Genomic DNA, 17,519 nt, shown 5'->3' with positions numbered 1-17,519 from the left:
TTCTCATTCAAATCAATGAAGGATCCCTTTTAAGAAATCCTACTGGAATCATCACCTTCCCTCCTCAAAACCCTTCACCCAAGCATTGCATGGGGTGGTGAGTCCCATGTCCACCTCCGTCCCATTTCAGTTCACAGGTAGAGGAAGAAAAACTAGTTTATTAATGTCTAGTAACCATGACTGGAAGTAAATATGCATAAAAAAGCACCAGAAGATTAATGTATGTCACTTTTTTTTTTTTTTTTTTTTAATAATAACTCATTTCAGTCTACTTTTACGTATTTCTTTTCCTTTAGAAAATAAATGTATACAGCAAGATGATGGCATAGCCTGCCAGAAATAATAACCTCATTTTTTCTGGTATATATTTTATATACAGCAAATTCAGGAACCTGCTGTATTTGTCCAGATTTCTTCTTCTTTTTTCTTAAGCTTTGTCTTCGAATGAGGTCAAGAGAAAAAAAATCATTAATATCTGTCAACTTCCTTTATAACCTTAAGGAAAAATCTTTGTATGATATCACACAGACAGATTTTCAATTTCCTTGTGTAATAAACAGATGCTTTAGGATTTGGATGTAATTTAAAGGTTTAAAATATCACATTGAGATTGATGAATAAATCAGTTGTGAAGACAAAAACATTGATGCCTGTTGAAAATACCTCTCCAGACAGGCAGGAAATGAAATTAGTTCCTAGTAAAGTGTGGAGATGAGGATCACTCTTTAGTTCTGCTGCAGGCTTTTTTAGGACTTGCTACAGTGGTACAACGAAACTGCTAGGGCTACAGAAATCTAATTAAAGAGCAAATGTCCCTCCTGACATCGAATTAATCTTTATCAAGTTCCCTATTTTTATTTCAATCTGGGACAAGAAAATGAAATTTAAAATTCTAGGCATGTTGCAAAACAGTTGGTGATTTTCTCTTGAGCATTACAATGCAAAAACATTCAGCATTGTTTAATTAGACCTCGAAGCACTCATTTTCTGAGCACTTTTTATTTCATCATTGTTTGTTAAGAGCTTACATAAATAATACCCAGATATTTACCACAAGTCTGGTACAAGACTGTTTCCTTCTGTTGTACTGATCTATATTTTCAGAGTTTTTCCTGTTGATAAAAGCTGAAGTAATTATTGTTTGCATCTTAAACAGTACCATACTGTATCAGTCCTTCATACTGAGTTGAGGTTGCTTAAATGACTTCTCTTTACCAAACATGCTTTCCATCACAGTGCAGGTATTCTGGTAACCCTCAACCCCCCCAGAGTGACCACTGAGACCCTTCTGGGACTGGAGCCTGGCTCAGATACCCCTGCACCATGCTAGCATTTGTCACCTGGGTGTCCCCTAAGAAACAGACCCCAATCCCAGGTTACACCTTATTTTGCAGGTAGAACAATTGAATTTGGCTCTGCAGCCCCAACCCAAACATGAGATGTACTAATTCAGTCCAAACACATGTGCACACATGCTTTGTTGGAAGACAGCCAAAGCAATTTGGCTGTGGTCTCACAGAAAACCTGAAAAAATATGAGAGTGCATCAGTGCCCAGTTCCTGAGTTAAAACACAGGACTATTCTCTGACATCTAAGCTATTTATTTATCCTAATTCCAGAAGAAATTGAATGGATATTGTACTGGTGGTCTTTTCCTGGATTTGGAGTAACTGTCTCCTTGCTTCCTGAGTGTTGTCCAGAGTTTGTGGATGATTCTTCTCCCTGGAAGTGTTCAAGGCCAAGTTGGATGGACCTATGAGCAACCTGGTTTAGTGGAAGCTGTCCCTGCCCACACCAGGGGCTGGAACCAGATGGTCTTTAAGGTCCCTTCCAACCCAAACCATTCTATGATTTTATGAGTACTTGAGTCTCTGTTCCTGCTCACTTGCATGCTTTGCTACTGGCTACTGTCACTATATGTGTTTTTATTGTACATGTGTGCTAGATCAAAGGATTACCAAAGGTAAATGTGGAATGTTTTTCTGTGACTAGTTTCCTTTTACATCTAAATTAGAAAGGCCTTATGGTTGATATTTTGTATAAAAATCATGATGATGGTATACAAACTCAAATTTTCTGCCTTCTAATTACACAAAACTCCAATTAAAGTCCTTGGGAAATCTGCTCAGGCACTGTTTCCTTTGGATCTGTTGCAGACATGGGGGTTGTCTCTGCAGCTTGTTGCATAGGTTCAGAGCTTGGTGAAAAGGCAATGTACAGAGCAGGATTACAGTCCTCATGGGTGTAAAACCCGCCATGGGAAGGCTTTATATAATCTAATTAGCAGGGCAGTATATAAATAACATGGCAACTAGATGCAGAATTCAGCTGTGAACTTGCTCATGACTAATTATCCATTTCTTTGAGTCAACAGGGACAAAGCAAGGTTTCCAAGAGTGTTCCAGGTACTGAAGTGTTACTCAGGGTATTCTCCATCTGGAAAAGATTAAGGAATAAAGTTGCAGTCATTTATGCTCTAGACTAAAATCCATGATTAGGATGAGTGAGGTGGCAGTGCACATGAGAGTTGGGGCAAAACACCTGCAGGACCTCAGGAAATAGCCAAGGACGAGAGATGGGAAGGAAGTAATGTTTCATTTGAAGGAAGGTAATTTCTGTGGATGAAGGGAACCAAGTGAAAGCTGAGAATATTGATTTATCTTGACAAAAGGTAGCGTGGCTTCCTTCTTAAACCTGCAGGAAAAAATCTGTCCATGAAATTCTTGTCTTAATGAAGGCTGTGTAAGAAAAGCAATCACACACAACGCACTAATACTAAATTAACTAAAAGTTCTGAGAGTTAATTCTGTCTATTTTGTATGTGGGTTTTGGCTGGAAGGAGTGAGTTTCCAAACTCATCTTGGTGCAAGTTGCATTTCTGATTTAATAGCCACGCATCCAGTTAAGCTGAGTGGGAATAGTATGCCCTTGCCCCAGGAAGGAGTTTTGTCTGGTTTTTTTCAGCAGACATCGATTGCTTTCATGATTTTACCCAGTGTAGCTCTTCCTACTTTACAGGAACACGATGTACAGGGTGAACCAGATGCACTAGCCTTGAAATTTCTTGTTCTTCTGGGTTTGAAACACAATATTTAAACATCAGAATATATCAAAAGAACTAAAAATTATTATGACTTTCCATATGACAGAAATTTCAGGGAGCAGGTTAGATGTCTCTTTGTAACTTCCACTTTTTTTTTTTCTCGTCTCCTTGGTTTCAAAAGCAAGTTATTCTGTGCTACTTTCACTGCATTAGTCCAACAACTGTTAAAAAGCTTTGGTTGAATTTCCGTTTAGTTGAGAGAGAAGTGCAAATAAAAGAAGCAGCAGATGGCCCCTTTGTGACTGAATGAAGAAAAAGGGTTTTGAGAACAATACGTGAATAGGTGTAGTCTAATAAAACAGTCAGCCACCTGCTGCCTACATCCTTCAAAAAGATTCTGTTGCATATTCTGGGAATTAGTGACTAGTGTGTATGCTTACGTTTCATCTAAATGGAAGCTATAAGGAGCAAACAGACCTTTTTGTCCCAGTGCTGATTGAGTTGTCCTCTTGGTTTTGAATTGTTTCTGCTCTGTCTCCTTTAGTTCCATCTCTGTGTAACAGTGAACAGCACTTTGGCAGGGTTTCATTTCTCAAGAAATGAAGAAAGAAACCAAAGAAAGATTTAAAAATTTAGAAAGCGCCTACCTAATGCTTTCTATAAGCTTTAGAAAGCATTTTTTTTGCCTATTTTATAACCAAAATCACACCTGGAAAATAAGTATTCTCTACCATTTCACAGTACACTCTGTGTTTTTACTTTTTTTAATACACCCAACCTGTTACTTTTTTTTCCATACTTTGTAACGTACTTGTTTTCTCCTCTAGGGATTTACTCTTCAGCCTGATTATCAGAATATCATCAATCCAACATCAACAGCTGCACAAGTTGTTACCCAAGCAATGGAGTATGTTCGTTCAGGGTGCAGAAATCCTCCAGCACAGACTGTGGACTGGAATAATGACTACTGCAGTAATGGGTAAGCAGCCAGTGAATGCCACCTTGTGTTGAGCAACATTCATGACACAAGTATATGATAGAAAATTTGGAAAGAGCATTGCTGCCCATTTTCCTACAATGTTTCTGAAGTGTATCTGTGATGGCCATTTCAATCTGTTGTGGGAGAACAAGTGTTCAATACGTACATTTATTAGACATTGTTGTCACCTTATCACAGCACATGCACTTTCCAGGTCACAGGGAATTTGCATTCCATAGAAGATCAGAACTGAAATCTTAGGGAGAAGGAGTAAGAAAGAAGTTTTAAAATCACTATGTCTCAATGAGAGGCAAATGACGTGAAATATTTTGTCATCTGGGTTATGAAAATAACTAGCTTGGGTCATGGAAAACCACATCAGTGAGGGGCAGGGCTGATACATGGAAGAGAATGGCATGAGGAACACAACTGTAACTAGAAACAAAACACCATACCTCTAGGAGCCCTGTATCCTCAGTATAAGTTTAGCAACCCCTTTGAACCTTCACTTTCTGGCAGCATGGTTTTTGTGGAGCCATGTTACTGTGCCAGGAACTGCCTGGAAACATTTAAGACTGAACAGAAGGTATCTTTTGACTTTAAATTATAAATGTTTTGCCTTGTGAACATGCCCACCAGCCTGACCTCCCCTTGACTTAGGCTGAATCCCCAAGGCAATGGCAGATAAAAGCTCTCAAAGTACTAAATTTAGACCAGACAAATGAACAGAAAGCAGAACTAAAGACCAGTTTCATCTATTACATTTACTTAAACTGAGAATTTCACTTGCCTTATTATTTAAAGTGTTTCTGGAACTCGAACTGAATACTAGTTTTGGCTGGATACTAGTTCAGAATAACAGCTTTGCTACAACCTGCTGACACTGATGGAGACTAACTGAAGAGCAACATCACTCTTTCCCATACCTGTCACTGCTGCCCCATGACTTGCCCACTTGTTCACAGAACAGTTTTGCTCCTGTGCTCTACCACCACATGTGCTACAGGCCCTCTCTCTAGAGAAGTGTTTGTAAATTCATGTGCACAAACTTAAACTTTGCTAAGCTTCTGCTGTCCCCTTGCAAGAGCTTACCTGAACCTGCCAATCCTACATGTTTTGGCTATATCTGTATTAGTAAATCAAATATGCCAGGGGCTCAGTAAGTGGCTGACACCCATGTTCATGCAACAAAGCTCTCCTGCCTCTAAGGAAAGTGACTGCTTCCTATAGGGCACTTACGGAACATTATTCCAAGACCTGTGCTAAATCCAGAGCCACAAGCAGTTTTTGACAGTCAGGGCTACCAGCCCACTAGTGCAGGTTATCCCAAACCAGTGCTTAAACTCATGTCCCAGTCCTGTGCAGTTTTGTAGCCACATGTGGTCTCCAGGTCTCCATACGTCACTATGATTTTTTCTTATTATTACCATGGCAATGCAACTGTACTTCACTGATATGCTTGGAATTAATGACATGCAGTGGGGTTGTGGGGCTGATTTTTTTTTTTTTTTTTTTGAAGAATAGAACTAAAAATTTTTCAAATATATAAAAAAATCACATTTGTTCTTTTTCTCTTTGAACAGGGGCATGCAGAGGGATAAAGCACTCTACCTTACCTGAAAATCTGAAACACCTCTCCTTTCCTTTCACTGAGGAATGCAGGGAAGTCTTTTCATCATGGATTGCTTTATGCAGTCAAGGCAGTTCTGCATTTTATTAGAAAATACAAGTTGCTAAGCACTTAGGACTATTTGAGCTTGTGGGTCACCCACTCTGGAAAAAATAGTCTTGCTTCTTTCCTTTTCTTTTTTTTTTGCCCCCCGTTTTTTCTCTTTCTTTCTCCTTTTCACCCCTTCCCTGAGATCCTTTAACGGACATTGCTTTTCTTCTTCCCTGAAGGAAACTTGGACCATTCAGATTTTATGTTGGTTTTTGCTGTGAAGTGCTGCGGTAGTAACTGCCTTAGCAACTGTAGATGTCTCGGATAAAAGTCCTGGATTTTCCATTGGTTTTTCATAATGGGTGTTTATATGAAACTACTAAAGACTTTTTAAATGGCTTGATGTAGCAGTCATAGCAAGTTTGTAAATAGCATCTATGTTACACTCTCCTAGAGTATAAAATGTGAATGTTTTTGTAGCTAATTGTAATTGAAACTGGCTCATTCCAGTTTATTGATTTCACAATAAGGGTAAAATTGGCAAACATTCATATTTTTACTTCATTTTTAAGCAACTGACTGATAGTCTATATTTTCAAAGTATTTGGAGAAAAGAAGTAAAGTAGTCCCAAATTATATTAATTAAAAATATTGGCTTCATCTCATGAAATAAATACAAAAAACTTAGGAGAAAAAAACTAATGTTGATAAAGAGCAAACACATTTATTTTGTACTGCCTAAAAAAATGCTTTTTTTTTAAAGAAAATCACTTTATGTGTACTGGTTAGTAAACGTCATTTAAGTCCTTTTATGTATAAAACTGCCAAATGCTTACCTGATATTTTATTAGATGCAGAAACAGATTGGAGACAGCTAAATTATAACCTCTACATATGGCTATGTATTATTGTTTCTTCATACTGTGTCTGTATTTAATCTTTTTTATGGAACCTGTTGCGCCTATTTATGAAATAATAAATATAGGTGTTTGTAAGTAAATTTGTTAGCATTTTAAAGAGGTTTCTTTGACGCTTTAACTTTTGCTGGCACAAATTGTTCACAATTGATGTGAATACTTTATTTAGTTTTTACAGTGACAAATATAACAACAAACCTGCTTTAACAGCAGAAAATGAAGGTAACCAAGAACTATTTCTCTATTTCTTTGGTTGTTATGGAAAAAGAAAAAATGGTATTTTAAGTAATTCCCTTTTTAAAGCATTGTAGCAGGAAGTTGACCAAAACTAAGACTTGAACCAACAAAACTAACTGAATAAAACTGCATAACGCTGCTTCTTGAAACTTCATCATGTTTTGTTAATTCGTCAAGTGGAATAAACATATTACCAAAAGAAATATTACCAAATATGCTTCAGCCATTTTATTACATATACAAAAGTCTTACAGAATTTGAGGGAGTATATCAGATATAAATCCTAAAATGAAAGGTAAGTTCTACAGCCACAGGGAAAGAGATGAAATTATCCAAAAGAAGGTATTTTGTCAATGTTTGGAATCAGGGATAGGTCTGAAAATACATTTCTGTATGATTTTGTCCCAGATGCCTGTCCCATTAATAGACAGTACTGCTGATTTGTATTTTCTGTGTGAAACAAAGGAAGCAATTCATATAGAATACACATTTGGCAATGCCATTGGTTTTTCTTTATAAAACAAAACAGAAACAGAGGCATGCTTGCTTCTGAATGATTTCAGGCAATGTAGAATCGAAATCACTTGGCATGTAATAACTAATAAATAATGCAGATCAGATGTGATTACTCAAATGACTGTAGCTGAGAGCTCTAATTTTCCTGTCTTGAAACTGTATGAGAACTCGTGATTAAATTCACAGTTTATTGTTTGTCTGTTTAGTACTTTAGAAATATACCAGCACTACTAATTACCCAATGTCTTCTATTTATTATATTATAGTAAACTACATTTTCCACTCATATTAATTCTAAAGAGAAAAATAATTACTGAGAATGAGAAAAATCAACTTTCATTTTGACAGGCAGTTTTCCTTTTTCTTTTATGGAAAAGAACTGTGTTATCTTCATTTCTTTTAGAGCAGGTGCGCAGTCACATAAAGTTGTTAATTTCGGTATCCAAGCAGAGTTCAAAATACAAGAAAACTTTAATGTAAATAAAAAAATACATCATGAATAAAATACTTATTCTGTATGAACCTCTGGCTAGTTGGTGTCTCAGTCTGTAAGCAGGGGAATCTGTGGTGTGTTTGCTGTGCTGCACTTTACCCATCCAGTGCTCTGAGTGTGGTTCTGTGTCTGGGCTCTGCTCAAATGAGACAACTGTGCTGGAAGAACGGCAGGTTTTGGCCATGGGTATACTGAAACCATTTTTTTTCCAAGGGAAATATCCAACTTCGATCCATAAATGTCAATTCTTCATGTCTGACCTCAAGAAAAATAAATGGTTGCCAGCCATGGGCAGTCTGCTGTTTATTTTTGGCTGTGTATTGACAGATACCAATTGCCAATGGATGGTTGGGATCCTTCTGCAAGCAGGTGAAGCTCCACTGGAGCTGGTGAAGATGTGCCCCATCCTTCACTGCAGCACTGTGCCTTAGGCACCACAGTAACACAGACACACTGGTTGTAAGTTGCCATCTGTCCTAACCACAATAATGAGAAAACACACAGGAACTAAACAACCTGCACATGGAAGCAACACAGTAACAGCAAGCAAATATGATAAAAAACATCTGTCAGAGTGATAGAAATTAAAGGAAATAGTCTGCCATTCATTGAAAATAATATATTTTTAAATTATTTTTAAAACATGGTGGACAAAATATAAAGTTGGCAACATATGCACTCTGCAGGTCGTAAATCCCATCTGCTTGCACAAGGTAAGCAGAGGTTTTAAAAAGGAAAAGCTCTTTGATTTTACTGCTCTCAGTGTGCCATGTTCTGGTGACAGGAGATATCCTGGTCTCTCTACCCCAGACTCACATGTGTTCAAGCAGAAATCTCATCCAGCTGCTGCCTGTGACCAAAGAAGCCAAATTCCAATTCAAATGGGCCTGCCATAGGATTTTCCCTTCACACTTATCCACAGGCAGCAAGCAAGTAATGTATTCATAGAGGGCCCCAGCCATTCACAGGGAAATGTAATATATTCATGCCCACTTCTCTCTCTCTCACCAAATACCAGCTCCTGATTCCAGTGGCGTCTCTGCCAAATATTCCCTGTGAGGCTCCTCTGTAAACAGGAAACCCGACAAAAAAAGAGCTCCTTACTGGAAGGTAAAACATGCTCTTACCACCTTCCTTAGCTTTTGGAGACATCATCCCATCCTGAACTATCATCTCCAAGCCTGTGTCTGCCTGTTTTTTCCCCAGTCCTGTAAACATGGCAGATCCACAGAGATATCTTTCTGTGTTCTGGGAAAATGGAGTAGGTAAAAATCTGTATTTTGCACACACTGTGAGAAGTAGCTAAGGAGTTTTCATGTAGCCCATACAGGAGTTACTCCCTTGGACTCCCATTGATAGGTAGGTATAAAGGCAGATATAGTTACAGATAGAGGTATAGATATAGTCAAAAAGACTGGATAGATAGATAGAAAAACAACCATTACATTAATTATTTTTTCTGGTGTTTTCAAGCCCTTTTGCATTGAAATAAAATATTATTTTGTGGGTATAGCAGCGTGCTGGCAGTGCTGCAGGAGGTGCTGAGCACCTTGGAGAACAGAAGGTGCTTTGTGTCAGGTCTCACAGACACCATTTGCTTTCCTTTGCAAACCCATGTATTTTATTATTACCCAGCAGCACATTAAATCACATCTCAAATGTAGCTCTTACTTCACCAACAAGAGGACAAGTGAGAACAATGACTTGTAACATTTCAGAGTCTGTCACAGTTACTGCCTAATTAGAGAAACCCACTAGCAAATGTGCATCTGCATGGATCCTGTGACTGTCATCATTTCACATTCTATTAAGGACTTGCTGTGATAGACACTTTACAAAGAAATTTTGTTCAGGCTAATACCGAGCTGGCAATCATTTAATCGGCCTGAAAATAAAATGAGAGAGGGGGGAAAAAGTAAAAGAGATAGAGAGGAAAAGAAAATGAAGCCTACCTATTTGGAAAACAATCTGTGTGCAAAAATCCACAGTATACTGTGGAGAAGATCCTCACCCTCTGACAATTGTGTGTTTACAACGAGTCTGAGTATAATTGCTCTGATGGGCTGTCAAGGAAAAGATTAATTTGGCAAAGATTAGTATTGACTTGCTGTTTATTAAGGCTTTTAAACAGCTGTATCTGGCAACATTCCTATAAGTGCTTGTCATGTCTGAAAATCAGGCTCACACCCGGGTGCTTGCCAGCTGTTGCTAAACAATCTTACCACTTAGAGTATCTTTCTCCAGGCCAAACAGCAAGAGCAAAGTATTGCCAAATCAGTCTCTTTCATCCTGTCACTTTTCAGGGGCTCTGAGAGCTCAGCTATCAGTTGATGGCTGAGCTCAGAGCAGCTGCCAGGAGAAGCAGGGTACTTAGAGAGGTGTTACACCCTGCCTAGGGAGGGGTGCTGCTCTTAGTCACCTCACCGACATGGAAAAGCACAGCCTGCAACTGCTGTTAATGCAAAGGGCTTTAAACCCTTTAACTTCTGGGATACAAATTAGGTAGGAGGTAGAAATCCAGAGCACACAGTTCCTCCCCTCAGGCTCTGATGGATAAAGCCAACAGGAGACAAGGGTACAGTAGCCACCATTAATCTTTATAAAATGAACCAACATTTTCTTCTATGTCTTTTTTACCCAGACTGCTGATAACCAAAAGTCATAAAAGCCGTGCACACAAAATATCCTGGGTCAGTGGAAACCTGTAAAAGGAAAGATGTCAGCTGTTATTTTTGTTACATTACTTAAAACATTTCAGCTGGCATTGTAGGCTTTAGTAGCAAGCTCAGAAACAAATAATACCAGTGGAAAGAAGGATAAACGGCTGCAGCTAAATGCCAATACAAATAGCCATGTGTTACAATTAAAGTTGATTTGGCCTTTCAAATAGAAGTCTGATTTTCTGGGATTAATCTCGACCTTTTCAAGTTGCATCAGGCTGAAATAAGTTGTCAGAACAGATGTGAATTTTGTTTGCAGAGAACAATTGTAATCCAGTAACCCTTAGAACATCAGGATTTTCCAGACTGCTGGCCAGGAGTGAGGATGGGGACTGCAGACACCAAGCTCACACAGCAGGCAGAACCAGAGAATCAGAGCCATCTCCAGAGGCTGGCTGTTTAGTTCAAATTCAAACCAAAATACTTTTCTTTTTAACTCTGAATTTACCCAACAGCACAGTGTATACACAACTGCCTGGGGAAAAATAAATAAAGTTAGATCAAGGATGGGTATCTTTGTTATCTTTATAAACCAGGTTCTTTAGCTAAATCAAACATACAAGTCAGTGATCTTCCATGCACCACTTTTTCACAGAAGGCTGGGCACACATTTTGTAGTGCAGAAGTCTCTGAAGGCTCCAAGAATCACACATTTCATATGCTGCTCTAAACTGCTTTCTAAGAAGTTCTGCCTTACAATCTGCCTGGTTCCAATACTTTCAAAAAAAAAAAAAATAGAAAGGAAGATGAAGAAAACCTCTAGTGAACATTCAAGTTTCTCATACTTTGATACATGGAGACAGAAATTTCCCAGCTTTATGCACAGCATATATGCTGACCTTGGTGCTCCCTTAGTGCCAAGTTTCAGTGGAAAGTAAAAAAAGTCCAAAACCTTTCCAATATGGGCTGGGGGTGGGGGCACACAGGATGCTAGCACAATACCTGTGGCAGCATAAGCCCTCTGCAGACACAAAGCCTGCAGGCTGCTTTTGTGATTCCAACTTTCCTCACAATGAAACACCTGGATCCATGTTTGTGCCATCAGAACAGTCATATTGTTAAATACTGAAGATGCAAGAAAGATTTTTCTTGCTGTCTGTGTAGCTCTGCTTAGATAGCAACACGAAGATCCAAAGTTCATTCAAAAACATGTCATCACTTCAATAAATAAGGCTGATGCCCTAATTAGCAGAAGAAGCCTTCATGTTTTGCTCAGAGTTCAAAATAATGAGCTGAGCCTCTTCTCTCCTCTGGCATACAAGCATGTGCTACATGGTTTTGTTAAAGAGATGAATATGAAAGGAAATAAGTGATGTGCCCAAGGACACAGGGTAATTTAGAGGAAAGGTAGCTGAGATCTGAGAGTTTTGAAAAACAGTCTTCTGCTTCAGTCATAACTAAAATTCAAAATCTGTGAAGCAATGCTCAGATCCATGGGGGCACCTTTAGCTTAAGTGAGATTTTACAAATAATAAATAGGGGGAAGTTGACAGGTTTTATTTGTCTTCAGCAGTTTTCCACTTTTAAGCCATATGTGGACAGCTGAGTGCTATTTTCAAACTTAACTCCTCTAAATTAAGTTTAAAAGATTAAAATAAAAAGAGAGAGAGGGAGACCTGAGTAATCTCTGGTCCTGGGTTCCTGGAATCTTTGATGAAAATATCACAGCTCATGAGAGTGGAATTTTGACTGTATCATTCATATCCCTGAAACTGATTTATTTCTCCTCTTTTTTTTTTTTTTTTTTTTTTTTTTTCAGAATTTCTACCTAGAAGTCAATGAAGCTTTTTACCTACCTTTCCACATCTGACCTGACAAAGTACCATACATAAACACATATCTGCCACCAAGGAGACTGATTGGACTCACCAGGACACAGTCATGACAGCTGAATGGGACTGTCCTGCATCTGCAGCCACAGCAGAAGCTGCCCTCTGCCAGCAGGCTGGAAGCAGCCACACAGTGAACTCCTGGCAGGAAGCTGATGCCTCTGCAGTACATGGCTGATAGATTTTCAAGGCTGAGTATTTCTCAGCTCTCAAGGGAGAATATTTTCAGGAGAATTTGAACAAAAGTCAGATATAGGCTATCCTATCTTCTTGTGCTGTTGTCACCTTCAGACTAAAGAACATGACTCTAGAAGTGGGAACCTTCCCAGAAGTGATTCCAGTACAAGGAAAACATTGACATACTGGAGGGAATCCAGAGGAGGCCATCATGATGGTCAGGAACTGGAAGACAGGGCTGAGGTGGAGGGCTGAGAATGCTGAATCTGGTTAGTCTCAAGGAGAGGATTCCATCTGCAGCCTGTAACAGGACAGAGGATCTTTATAGAGTAGAAGAAGCTTAAATCTTTCTGGAGGCATGCATGAAGGGCAAAACAGACATAAGCTGAAATAAGGAAAGTCCTGATTGCATATTATGGCAAAAATAATCACTGGGGGAAGGCTGAAAACACTGTAAGGGGAGCTCAAAAAGACTGTGGGATTTCCATACTTGAAAATATTCAGAAGTTAAAGAATAGCCCTGAAAAGCCCTTTCTAAGTTGTACCAGCTTTACCTCTGGCATAGGATAGACCAGAAAACCTGCAGAGATCTCTTCCAATCTAGTCTGTGGTTCAGCTTCACACAAAATCCCCTGCACATGGGATAGAAAGAAAGCCCAGCAGAATATGGTCATTTGGCCTCAACTGTGGAAGAGAGTGAGAGTTGGTTGCTTCCTGTTACACATCTCATGCTACAGTGAATTGTGCTATTTTAAACTGAGGTTTTGCAGTTTGGTTTTACGTGTACAGAAAAAAACTAAAGTGAACGTCATTAATATCTGAATTTCCTGTAGAGGTTTATTTAAGGGGGGAAAAAAACTTCACAAGCAAATAAGAAATGCTAATCCACTAATCACTTTACTGAAATGAATTTAAATTGCATTATTGGGAGAGCAACTTTTCAGCAAAGATCAGAAGGAGTGTATTGGCTTTGCCAAAGCAAAACTAACTGGTTAAAGCTTGGACTCTGCAGAGCCAGGCTTCAGATAAGTGGAGGAAAAATGCAGCTTTCCTTTTTAATATTTTTTGAACACACAGCATTCAGAATAAGTCTCTGTGGGCTTCAATATATGACTTTACATTCTAATGCTTTTCCTCCACCAGATGGTTTAGATAAAAACCTATTAGTTTCATTTGTGCAAATAGTTTCATACAAAAAATTTCTATTTTTAACATTTTTTGCCTCAAGGCTTATATATAACTTTTCACTGGTGTCTAATATTTTAATCATCACCACTATATAAAATTCATAAGAAGATTGATAAGATTTATATCAGAAAGTGGTTGATGAGTTCTCTAAAACAATTTATGTCCAAAAAAGTGCATAAAATTACTTCATAATTTTATAAACGCATATTTTCATACAATCTTTATGTGTTTGCAATTTTCCATGACAGATTAGTTATGATTATTGAAATCTTTGCAAAAGTGGTGTATATGTTCTGTCAGACATAATGATGCAAACCCTTAACATTTACTTAATCTTCCTTTTTATATATATTTTTTTTTTGGTCTGTATTTTTGTGGGGTTTTTGTTTGCTTTTGGGGTTTCTTTTATTTTTAGGGGATTTTTTTTTTTTTTGTCTTGATGTCATTACTTTGGAGAATATATTCAGTGTGTGAAATCTGGAGGGGTTTCAGTACTGGAAACTCTAATTGCCATTACACACAAAATCCTCTCCTGTTTCTGGGTACAGGAAATGATCCATAGCATTGAAATTCATGTGGCTCTGCTTTACACCTGCTGGGGGCAGGTTAGGAGGGCTTACCTGAGCAGTTTGAAGTGTGTGAGGCCTTCCTATATTATTCAAAGAAATTTTTTGGGACTGAATGAAGCAGAACATGGGAAACACCAGTATCTCTTCATGGTCATCATGGTTGGTCCAGACATTCTCTGTGCTGTTTTCTCTCATTTCAACAGGGCTCTGCAGGTTCTCAGAGGTGTCCAGCACCCAGCCCATTGGTCCTGCAGAACAACAGAACCCAACAGTAACACCTGATGGAGGCACACAGGACGCTGATCATGCTGGTCTCCTTTTGCAGCCTGAGGAGAAAGATCAATACCTCCATGGGTCATAGTGTATAGGAAAAAATCCTCTCTCCTTTACCTAATCATCTAAAACACATAGAGATATTAAATACTATGTCTACACTGGGAAATAATTTTGCTGAGTAGGAGCTGATCAACAGGTTAAAGAAATGTAGGAGACCAAAGCACTGACAGCTCCTCTGCAGGAAGTCCAGGGGGTTCATATAGGAATATCTTTGCTGTCTGCACTGCATCTCATCACCTGTAACTCAGCAATCCACACACCAGCAATCAGGTGGATGAACTCACATTTAGACCCTGATAGTTATTTAGCAAGCTAAATACCCTAACTGTAAACACAGATTTAAAACAAACAAATAAACCATACATGTGTTTTCCTGGATTGGGCACTTAAGGTGCTGTGCCAGAGAAAATGTTGACAAGTAGCTGTGGGAAGATGAAGGTAAGGGAGTCTAAAGCACTAAAAAATGGGGTAAAAGAAAGAAAATAAATTCCTCATCTGTCTTCAAGATGTGGCTTGGTGTAGAATCACATTCTGTTGGCCATTCAGAGAACCTGAGCCTATGTAAAGAGAAACTACTCAGAAGAACAAAACCCTCCATGCAATAAAGGGATTTCCAGCCATGAGTTTATTGCTTGCAGGGTTTCCACCACAGGAGCAATACATTGACAGGCCGTGCCTTCATATATACATCACTGTATTATTGCAGCTCTTCAGATGTACAGGAGGTTGTAATTAGTGAGCATCAGGGTGTGTAAGCCCCCTGCATGGTGCTGCCAAGGCTAATCCATGTCAGTGCCTACAGGCAATGGTAGAGAATAAAACATTTCAATGAACAGCACCAGGAAAATCTAAGCCAGGCCAAGACAGCCACAAGCCCCTGTGATATAAAACAAAAGCAAATTAAATAAGCCATTTAAAATGAAATGAGTCAGAAATAGCTGCTGATCCAAGACTTATTTTATGGTGTGTTTCCTGAATCAAGATAAAAAGCTAGATTGGAAAGTGGCAAGTGGGAATGTTGTGGTGTTTATTTCCTTGCAGAATATTCCAAACAGATATAAGCACCTCACTTACACTGAGGGCTGTTTTGAGACATCTCCACCCCACAGAGATTTTTACACCAGGAGCAGGTAACTGTCCCATCTGATGCTCCTCAATGGACTGTGGGATATGGATCCATTTGCCAAGGTCAAAAGTTTGTGAATTCCTTTTGTCACTGATGACCCTCAGCTTTCTATTTGACAGCAAGTAAAGTTTTCAGGCTTTTATTTCCTTTTGGGTCAGTCTCTCTGTTCTTTGGCTTCCCTTCTCCACCATAATGCCTTGGCCCCACTGCCTGCCCTCCCAGATACCTGCCTCAGGAGTACAGCAGTCACTTGGACTTCAGGAGATATCTCTCTCAGGCTGGGAAGGAGTCTAATAAGGGCATTTTGGGGGATTTCCACACCCAAAATGCTGCATCAGCACACCAACACAGCAGCAGGTGGATGGGCAAAGCTACTGAGTTACATCTCCATTTACCAGTCTCCTCCAGATTTTTCTGGAGGGAATCTCCACCCCTGTCTCTGTGCTTTGAAGTCAGCTGGGTCATCAGCCTTTGCCAACTGTTTCAGCCACACCTGAAAAATTAACTATTGTGTGCCATGCAAAACTGAGGTGGACTAAGAAGTATCCCCATGGCTGATATTTTATGGAATTGTATTCCAATTTTACAGAAGATTTTCAGCACATTCCTTTGGGTGAGCAGATCTTCACTTCCTCCCTGTGCTCTAAGGGAACTCTCATCACAGCAGCAAATAATCCTTACAGTGATTCTGTCATGATGAACATTTATACAGATAAGCATTTATACAGATTCCAAAAGAATAATGTGTATCCAGTTAGAGAAAACAGACCCAAACTATGACCTGTGTGCCCTCAAAACAGCTGTGAGTTGAATCACAATGATCCATTCAGGAATAAGCCACAAATCCAGAAAGAGCCACTTGATGTCTTTAAACACCAGGCTCATGGTACATATTTGCAAACAGAAAAACAATGTAACTCATCTCATGGATAATCTGTCATGACTTATTTGCCTGCATGGGTTATATTCCAAATGGTTCTTCTTATCTTGTTTGGGAAAAGATGTTGAGGTTTTCATGACTTTTCCAAAATCAATCAGGTGTCCTCTTGAGAGACACATGCAAGTCAAGAAGCCTAAGAAGGTGTTCCTCAAGTAAGACCTCATTTTCTATCATCAAAATTAAAGGGATTTTTGTCATTGTTTAGAATACAACTGAATAAAAAAGCAGAAAACCAATATAGCCTGCAGAAATATATGAGTGGAACCAAGCAGTGAATGGTGTTGAATGAATGGCTTAATTCCACAGTATGCTGTTTTTCAAAAGGGAAACAGATAAAATAGGTAAAGGCACAGAAACAAACACTTAAAATGAATGAAACTGTGTTTCAAGAGAGAGACAAAATTCCCTTTTGTTCTCAAAACAGAGTCTTCCTTCCTTGTCCTCAGACAAGCCAGAGATTTAATTTGCCTCACACAAAGGAAGAGCTCCCAAAGGGATAAGCATCCAATTTGCAACATGACATATGAATGCTCCACCTGCTTCAGGCCATGAAGAGAACTATCCTCTTTCCAGAGGACACTGCTGCAATGAGATCTCCATGGGGATTTAAAAAATTACATCTTGTGATGATTTCTGGATATGAGCAAGTTTGGCCTGAATGGTGATAAAGAAAACTCGGGTAAAAAATCTGTATTAGACATCAGCACATCTTTGGGATTTTAAAAGTATATCAGCACTGCCAAATAACTTATTTCACCAGTTCAGTCTTGGATCTTGATATCTGTGTTT

At 38.9% G+C, this 17,519-nt stretch overlaps 1 protein-coding gene across 5 annotated transcripts in view; it reads left to right on the top strand.

Moving 5' to 3' along the window:
• The window catches only part of TOX (thymocyte selection associated high mobility group box), a 213,047-nt gene extending 206,062 nt beyond the window's left edge, over positions 1-6,985 (top strand). For all 5 annotated transcript variants that reach the window (XM_079302704.1, XM_079302707.1, XM_079302703.1 and 2 more), the window contains 2 exons: positions 3,871-4,022; positions 5,606-6,985. In XM_079302704.1, the coding sequence (XP_079158830.1) occupies positions 3,871-4,022; positions 5,606-5,642 (189 nt within the window). In that variant the 3' untranslated portion in view covers positions 5,643-6,985. The remainder of the gene's footprint in view (positions 1-3,870; positions 4,023-5,605) is intronic.
• Positions 6,986-17,519: the final 10,534 nt, after the last annotated feature.

This window comes from Erithacus rubecula (genome assembly GCF_903797595.1).
Source record: "Erithacus rubecula genome assembly, chromosome: 3".
Taxonomy (NCBI): domain Eukaryota; kingdom Metazoa; phylum Chordata; class Aves; order Passeriformes; family Muscicapidae; genus Erithacus; species Erithacus rubecula.
Note: the sequence above shows the minus strand (reverse complement) of the source record. Positions and strands in the feature narration are given on the sequence as shown.